At 27.9% G+C, this 9719-nt stretch overlaps 1 protein-coding gene across 1 annotated transcript; it reads left to right on the top strand.

The window, feature by feature from the left end:
• The first annotated feature begins 869 nt into the window (after positions 1-869).
• On the top strand, positions 870-8789 carry LOC137929974 (golgin subfamily A member 4-like). Its single transcript, XM_068773138.1, has 8 exons — positions 870-1089; positions 1313-1385; positions 1818-1939; positions 2375-2473; positions 3169-3366; positions 4320-4403; positions 4617-8231; positions 8305-8789. Exons 1-8 carry the CDS (start codon positions 1006-1008, stop codon positions 8326-8328), a joined length of 4299 nt encoding a protein of 1432 aa, XP_068629239.1. The 5' UTR covers positions 870-1005; the 3' UTR covers positions 8329-8789.
• Positions 8790-9719: the final 930 nt, after the last annotated feature.

Here is a 9719-nt window from a genome sequence, read left to right as displayed (position 1 = left end):
TTATATACGTTCAGTAGATAATGGCAAGATACTTAACGGCTCTGACGTTTACTGCATATATAACACCTGTAAACAGAAAATAATTACGAAAACGTAAATAACCAGAACATCAATTCAATAATTTAAATTTTATTTTAAATGAGCTAACATCTCTGAACGTTAAATATTTTGTACTTTTAAAATAATCATTTCATATTTAAACTTTATCGTTTTAATTTATTTATATTTACAATTGTTATTATCTCTTCTTCGCGAGGGATATGTTATCACTGAGAATAATTTTCTCTAAGAACTAGGGCTAATTAACATAATTAACACAATATACTAATAATTACACGTTCCCTAAGGACTCCGTGGCGCATAAAGCTTTTAAACTAAGCTATATCAGGAATTTACTGCAAAGTATATGGCAAGTGAAGACAATTACCATCACCACTCTTCCAGCAAGTTTTACCCAAAATCGTATATATGAAACGAACTTAGATTACTAATTATAAGGAATTCATTACCTCAACACGAAATCCGCGAGATATTTCATTATAAAACAACCTATACTACACATCTTGACTTAACCTTTAAGTTTTTTGTGTTATTTTAACATATTGTACTGATAGTTTATAGTCGTGAATCATAATCGCCCCAACTAAAACTAATATTTGCTATACGCTATACCTCGACCATGTAGGTAGATTTTTAAATTATTAAGACTGGTAAGTCGCCTCTCTCCAACTACAAAAAATGTATGGCCTATATTTATACCACTTACGACATATATATGGACCGAAAATGAATCCATTTATGTAAACAGTATTAAATTATTTAATTTACTACTTAATATTTTTAGGCTGTGGTGTGATGTAGCTGTTTGATGAATTTTGACAACTTGTCGAAGTACTATGTACAAGTTTATTCACTATAAGTAAATGTCTAATTGAAAATTATGATAATATATGACTAATTGTGTTATTTGAACTTTTACTACTGTCTATTTGATTGTTTTACAAAATGTTTAAAAAGTTCAAAGATAAGATTACTGAAGAAGTAAAATCTTCTCCACAGAGAATCCAACAGTTCGCTCAAGCTGCTCAGGTACATTGGAAAAAATGTTTTATTGTTATCATATTATAAATTTTAAAGTAAAACAATGGATCACCTATCTAACCATTTCTATAACATAATAAATCATTCTAATACGTCGGACAGTTCGAACTTAAGCAAGCCAACACTTTATTTGACGTTAAAGAAACCAGAACCCTTACTGCAATATTATTCCTAAGAACAAACTATTTATATATATTCCTTCTTTTTGTAGGCTGTTGTAACATCAGCATCCAGCAGCATTTCGGATATTACAAATAATGACCTTTTTTCAATTGGAGATAATGGTATGTTGTACAATATTTAAAGTGAAAAAATCATTAACAATAATTAACTTTTGAATATTTTTTGATACTTTTTTCATTATTAGTTCACACCTAATTAGTATACATTATAATCATATGTTAACAACAAATACATAAGTGATTTTTGGAATATGAAATGATAAGGTTAGGATTTGATAGTAAATAATACAACCGTCTCATAACTGCAAAGCGGTTACATAGCTTTGATATGAAAAGTGTTCAAAGCATTAATTTTGTTGTAGATGTGATGATTAGATATGAGATAGTTGAATCTCATTAGTACAGTAAATTACGATTCTTATCTGAACACTGTTATACACATTTATTCTTAGTTGCATTCACCTTGATAGCTTATTGAAAAAGAGACCTACATAAAGTAATACAATATTGGGAGCAATAATTATCTTTTTTCAGACCCAAACAATAGAAGTCCTGTTTCAACAGCTAAACACAAAAATTCATTCCATGAAATTTCACTTGGCCAGCAGCAAATGTTACATACAAGCTCAGAAAATGTGGACACCTTTAATCAAGAGGTAAAATAAATAAAGAAAGCTTTATTTTTTAACTATTAAATGATAGTCATTGTTTATTATACATATATATGATATGATAGGAAAAAGAATTAAAAAGATAATAGTTTACTTATTTTAAAAAAGAAAGTTACATAATTTGAATGACTTAGTTTGCAAAAAAAATCATCAAATTTTATTTGATGTCAACAACTTTTAAATAGCCAGTTATGGATATGTTAGAGTAAAAAATCAATTTTTCAGTAACTTATAGTGGACTTTTTTCACTTTATTTAAAAATACTAAATTTATCTGATGGCTAAATTTATTACGAAAGAAATAGAAAAGGTGCACTTAGACCTTGAACTTTCAAACATAACATAAATTAGTAAAATAGTTAAACTTATATTCTATTAGTCTTTATTATCTTTTTTAATAAAAAAAATATTTCTTCTTTAGGAGACTTCAAGGGAAAGACGGTTGTCTAACAGTTCTTTAGCCAGTGACATATCTTTCAGATTACCCACATATGAAAGTCCTTCAATGTACCATCTTCAGGTATGCCTACAAAATATGTTCATTTAAAATGGATAAATAACATTATTTTCTTATAATAATACATTTGAGATTTTCACAGGTTCAGTTTGGTTCTTATGTAGAAAAATCATATAAAAAATAGGTTACTATTCTGAATACAATTATCAAAAACAATCTGTTTTTATTTTTATAATACTATCTTTATATTATATCTTTGTACATCATTTAGCCTAATTTACTGTGTTATTTAATTAACACAAACTGGTATATTTTGAGATTTTTAATCTTAGAACTTAGCAGTTTTCTCACTATGTGTTCCTTAACAATATTTGAGCAGTTGTAATGATGTAATTAACACAAAATGTATACTGCCAGGCATTGAATTGGATATGTATCCCTGACACTTTATCAGAAATGCACTCAATTATAGACAAATTTACATATATTACTATGAAAATGTGTCCATTTTGAAAAAAAAAGGCTTATGACTTCTCTGAACAAATTATCTTTTATATGACATAGCAATTTATATTTTTTTTATTTGAAACTAAATTTTGCTATATAAAATTTAAATAATCAGCTTGAGAAAGACTTCCAAAACAATATTTTTTCTGTTGGAAGCAATACATTTTAATAGATAAAATGAATGGTTCAGAACCCTTCCAAGGCCCAAACAATTTTATTGTACCCAATCTCCCACCATTTTTTCATTTTAGTCAGACATGGATGTTTCTGCTAGTGAAACAGATGAAAAAGGTTTCAGCAGTGGTACTGTTAACTTAGATAGAGTTACAAAGGAACAGCTGTATTTTGCCTATAGGCGGACTCAAGATCGATGCACAAAATTCAAAACCCAATATGCAGATTTAGCACGACATTATAAGCTTCTTGAAAGGGAAAATGCTAAAGCAAGGGTAAGTATTTTATTTAACTTTCAAGTGTTTTAATATTTGTATTATGTTACCCTGTTGTTGCGTCACTATTAATTTTTTAATGAATCCATATTATTCTCTTGAAAAAATATTTTTGGGTGGTAATGCATGATGGTGGTAGTAAGGTTTAGTCTGAATTGGAGGGTACAACAATTTTTTTTAATTTTAAAATTTAGCATGTTTTGATTTTATTCCAATATATTGCTTCACAGTTTGTTATTAATGGTGCTGTTAAAAAAAATTTTATAGCTTAAATCAACACGGGTTTGGCGTAAACCATATATACATGAATGCACAATGTCCTTATCTATGCATGCACATGGATAATAAATTATTTTTCATACAAGCTGTTACATTACTGGCACGTTTTACGTAACGAAAAGATTAACTTAAATCTAAATTTTGCATTTATTTTAGCTGTAAACATGAAATTTATATTAAAGAAAACATTTGCGTCTTGACATAATAGTACTTTTTTATTACTCTTATCTATTATATAACATATGTAGCACTCGATTGAGCGGAGGTTAAGGCCCCTCTAGTTTCCTTCTAACACAATACTAAATGGAGCTCAGAAGTGGATGACTGCCTAAATTATTTCTTGAAGGACTTTACTACTTAACATGAAAAATCCGATAAAGTGAGTTGAGCATTCAGCCACCTCCTAATCTGGTAATATCTAATGTAACAAAATAGAAGTTCCCGAGGGAGCTCTCTTGCTAAAATTTAGTAACTTTAGTGTAAGAAATATTGTGGATAATTTGATAATTATGGAAATAAGTAACATATTACTCAATGGTCATACTGGCCACACAGCAAAGATTTGCATTGAAAATGCATATTATTAAAAATCTCTTGAAGAGTTTTTCAATAAAGTATAAAGAGTTCATAATCATCATTAAAGATCATTTATAAGAATAATGTTTATTTTTCAGAATGTGTTAGTAGAAACTCAAGATAAAGCTTTAAGAAGAATATCAGAATTGAAAGAACAATGCTCATTAGAACAAAGTGCGAAGGTAAATATTTTGCTGTTTTTTTTTCATAATCCGTGTTATTTACGACATAAAAGTGCCTTTTAAACAACACATAAGAATGTCACTTTTGAAGAAAAAAGTCTTCTTTATTATTCTTTAAAAGTAGTAAACTCATTGTAACTTATGGTATATTTCTAAACGAAAATACATTGTCAATGCTGATAAAGACACTAACTAATAAATGATCTTATACAGGCACATCTTGAAAAAGCTCTCCGTGTAGAAATAGAAGAAAAAAATTTGAAAATAGATACATTAAATATGAAACTAAAATTTTTGCAAGAGAACAAAGATGACAACATTATTAAAGATTCAGCAAATCAAAATGAAAATGATAATAATGCACAACTAATTGATTTAAGTTCTGATGAAAAACAAGAAATTACAAAAGAACCATTAAACTCAGAAATTACAGCTTTGAATAATAAAGTCACAAAAATGGAGCAACTATTGAACAAGTATAAAGAATCCCTAAAAGTTAGTAAAGAAAAAAATGCGCAGTTGACTGCGGAGATGCAAATTTTGTCAACAGATTTAGAGAGCAAAAACAAAGAAAATGAACATTTAAAGGCAAATAACTCAAAATTAATAGAAACTCAACAAAAAGTAGATGAGCTGAATGGTCTAATTGAAAAGATACAAAATGATTATAATTCACTAGAATTTTCGAAAAATAAAGAAATAACAGTACTTAAACAGGATCTTGAGCAGGGACAGGAAGAAATATTAAAATTAAACAACAGGATTGAAGGTCTAAGCAAGAGAGAAGAAGAATATGCTATTTCTTTAGCAGAAAATAAATTACGTATACATAAAGAACTCGAATCTAAAGAAGCAGAAATAAAATCATTAAAAGATAGTTTAACAGTTGGTCAAAATGAAATTCAATCACTTAATAATGTAATTAGTAATTACAAAAATAATATTTCTTTACTAGAAGAAGAACAATCTAAACTGAGCCAAAGTGTTAATGAACTAAATAAAGCTCAATATAGAATTAAAGAACTAGAATTACAACTTGAAGATCTAGGCAATAAATGTCAATCAGTTGAAAACTGTAAAGTGAAATTAGATGAAGAATACAAATGCTTAGAATTACAGCTAAAGCAAGAAACAGCAGAGAAGCTAGCAATGAAAGACAGAAATAGTTATTTAGAAAATAGGAATACACAGTTGTCTGAAGATTGTTTAAAGAAGAATACACAAATAAACAAATTAGAAACTGATATTAAATTGCTTAAAGACAGCCAAGAATCACAAACTGACTCGCCTTCCGAAAATATGTCATTAGTCACAGAATTAAATACATGGAAAACAAAGTACATTAAATTACAATCTGAAATCCAAGAAGAACGAGATGAATTGGTTAAATTGCAAACGGAAATTGAAAAACTACTGTTCAATTATGAATCTGTGCAGACTGAAAACAAAAAATTGCATGCTGAAATTATTGAACTTAATAGGAATAGTAAAGTAGTAAAAAGTGATAATGAAAAATTAAACCTTTTATGCAAAACCTTATTTGAAAGAGTGAACACATTGCAACAGAATGTACAAGCTATAAAACAAGAAATAAAATTCATATTGGAAGAAGTTAGTAGTGAAATGAGGGATTTTATAAGAGATAGACTACATATTATAGTTAACAATGTATTAAAACAAGCAGAAGAAAGAGAAAATAATATTGAGTCAAAAGTAGACACATTAAAAAATGATTTGAAAAATGTTACTGATTTATATCAAAGTAACCAAACTACTTTAAATGAACAAATTAGACAAAATGAAGAAATACAATCTTTACGACAACAGGAAACAAGGGATCTTGAAGCTTTAAAAGAAACTTTAAATAAGAATGTAGAAACCCATGATATTTTGCTCAGAGAAATGACGAATTTAAAAGATGAAAATCAGCGGTTGTCTGTAATACTACAACAAGAAATTGAAATGAAAAAGGACGCATTAGAAAATATTAATAGATTTGAAAGAGAAAAGACCGAACTAATACAAAAACTTAATGATTTTAGAGATAATAACATAAAAATAAAAAAAGAGAATGAAGAATTTATGAGCCAACTTAAACATATGGAGGATATCAAAACAACTGCAGAAAAGAATAAACAGTATCTAGAGGATATTATTGAAGAACATAAAAAAGATAAAATTAATTTGGAAATAGGAAATGCACATTTACTACAGAAAAATAAAGATATTGAAGAGAAAAATAATGATCTTAATTCAAGGAACCAAAATTTAGAAAAGAAATTTAATGAGATTGTTGATCAGATCAACCATTTAAAAACCGAAAACGAAAAATTGCATGATCAAATTAAAAATCTTAAAGATATAAATTCTGAAATGGAATCCACGAACCATAAACAAAATGAACTAGATATTTTAAATGAAAAAATAACAACATTGCAAGACCAGAAGATTGAAATAGAAGCAGATAACAAGAAATTAAAAAATGAAATTTTCGAATTAAAAACTAGTAATTCAGCTCTAGTAACTGAGAATCAGGAATTACAAAACAAATTAAAAGATATTTTAGAACAAAATTCTGTTCTTGAATCTGAAAATAATTTTAATTTAAAGGAATTACATGTAATAAAAGACAGTAATATCTACTTACAAGAAAAAGTCAATATTATAAAAATGCAAAATGAAGATGATGCAACAGCACTAGAAGAAATTAAAAATAAAAATTCTGATTTGCAGAAAAAAGTTGAAGATTATGATTTGAACTTATTACATTGTAACGAATTGGAAAAAGAATTAGAAGAATTAAAAGCAGAGAATATGTTATTGAAAAATCACTGTACAGATATTTCCAATAAAGTGAAAGAGTTAGAAACCAAAACCCTCTCGGCAGATGACTCATGTATTGAAATAAGGGAAGTAAAAGATACTTTCAGTGCCATATTGCCTAATTTTGAAAATATTTGTGAGGCTGACATTAATATTTCTGACAACATTAGTATGCAAAACATGGATCACAAAAACGTGCTGAACAAATTAACATCACAAGATTTAATTGCTAAAGGTACTCAAACTAATGGTGGCAATCAACATCAAAGTTTTATTGAAACCACTTCTGATGAATATGCCTCATTAAAAGAAGAAAACCGGCGACTACGTTCTGATGTTGAAGGCCTTCAAACCTACTTGACTAAAATATCTAAAGAAAATAGCCATTTAAATGATAAATTGAGAGAGGTTATAACATCAAATGATAATTTCACAGAACAATGTGAAAGTTCCCAATATGACATGCAAACATTGAAAAATGAAATACGATCAGGAAAAGATAAAATTGATAACTTAATCAGGGAGAACACTTTGCTTGTAGAAGAAAACTTAGAACTTAAAGATCAAATTCGTTTTCAAAGTTTCAATAAACCAGTACACCCTGATGAAGTAGTTTATAAAGACAAAGATGATAATAACATCCATGAAAGATACAACAATATTTTAGTAAGTAAAAAAAATTTAGAAAAAAAAATTAATGAATTAGAATATATTAATTCATCTGTTACCACTAACATGCAACAAATGCAAGATAATAATGAAAAATTGAGGCTTGCAAATGATAAATTAGGTAGAAGATTAGATGAAGCCCTTGTGAGTTTGAGGCACTTACATTCACTCCAAGAAAACACAGAGTTGGAGTATCTGAGAAATATTTTGTATGAATATTTAACTGGTTCGGGGACACACTCATTAACTTTGGCAAAAGTTTTATCAGCAGTAGTAAAATTTAATGAAGCACAAACTGAACTTGTTTTGCAAAAAGAAAAGGAAAGGCAAGGTGTTGTAAGTAAATTTATAAAGTAAGTAAAATAGTGAACTGGTGGGTTCTGATTTTTATTTAACTTCCGTTTTTCAGTTGGGACAGCTGGGCCTAAAATGATGATTAATATTTAAAGGAGTGTATTAACAGTATTTTATTGCTGTTAATAATTTACAGAGATGGCTGGTGCACTACTTTTACTTTTGCATTACAAGAAATGGAACATATTTGGTTACTATTTAACATTTACATATGAATATCAAGGGATTGCTTTTTTCATAAGATTGTCGTTTTGGCACCAAGAACCTTTTGTTTAATCTTAGTTAGGCATATAACTAGCAACGATAAATATTTTACAGCTTTACATAATGGTACCTAATTATTTACCACAAAATGTAAGCCATTTTTCAAGTTCTATTATCATCTATAGTACCCGGCGAATAAATATTGCACATCGACCTTTGGAAGGAGACAGTCGGCTAATTTCGGCTTCGTAGAGCCTTATCTCTGTCGCACGGAACACAAACAGTCCGGTATCTATTTCAAGCTGTTAAAACAAGTATTATTTGCTTCTTTTGTTAATTATTCTATAAGTGGTGGCATTAGGTTGGGGTAAAATAAAGTAAAAAAACATATTCACATTACGTTTACCTATTTAATTATTTACGAAAATTACAACTGTACATAATAAACACTAATTATAAACTATACTGATTTAGTGATATTGACCTCTTTGAGAGCACTGATAGTGAAATGGAAGTAACTGAGAATTAGAATTATTATTATTTTTATTACAATGTCTCGACAATAGGTACAATGGTGTTTATTATGAACCGTTGTAATTTTCTTAAATAATTAAATACGTAAACATAATGTGAAAATTTTTTTTATTTTATTTTATCCCAACCTAAAGCCACCACTTATAGAAAAATTGGTCTATTCTATATAAAGAATAAAAATAATTATCAAAAGAAGCAAATGATACTTGTATTACAGCTCCTAATAGATACTACACTGTTTGTATTTCGTGCGACAGAGATAACGCTCTACGAAGCCGAAATTAGCCGACTGTCTCCTTCCAAAGGTCGATGTGCAATATTTAATCGACCTTTGGAAATATAATAGCGTTAAAATTTAATTATAATAGCGTCATATTATATAATTTTCAGATAACGGGAACATTTTATTTGTATTTATTAATAATAACTTAGTGATTCTTTAGGGTTATAAGTTGCAATATTTAAATGCATATTTTTACTGATGAAAAATAGCCTAAGTATTTTCAGTTATAGAATGATTTTACTTAAACATTTATTTCTAGATTATTGTATATAAATATGTTTCTAATTGAATAAAACCTAATACATACATATTGCAATATGTTAATTGACAACAGAATAATTGAGATCAGCGCGCCTAAAGCAATTGTGTAAACACAGTCATATAATATATACAAATAATTTTATGTCACATTTGTAAATAAATTGAGTTAGAGGTACTAATTAATGTAA

The sequence above is a fragment of the Battus philenor genome, unplaced genomic scaffold (genome assembly GCF_028537555.1).
Source record: "Battus philenor isolate CCGP_79_NKW_IND1 unplaced genomic scaffold, ilBatPhil1.0.hap1 SCAF_5, whole genome shotgun sequence".
Lineage (NCBI taxonomy): Eukaryota > Metazoa > Arthropoda > Insecta > Lepidoptera > Papilionidae > Battus > Battus philenor.
The sequence above is the reverse complement of the archived record's forward strand: the minus strand, read 5'-3'. Positions and strand labels throughout refer to the sequence as shown.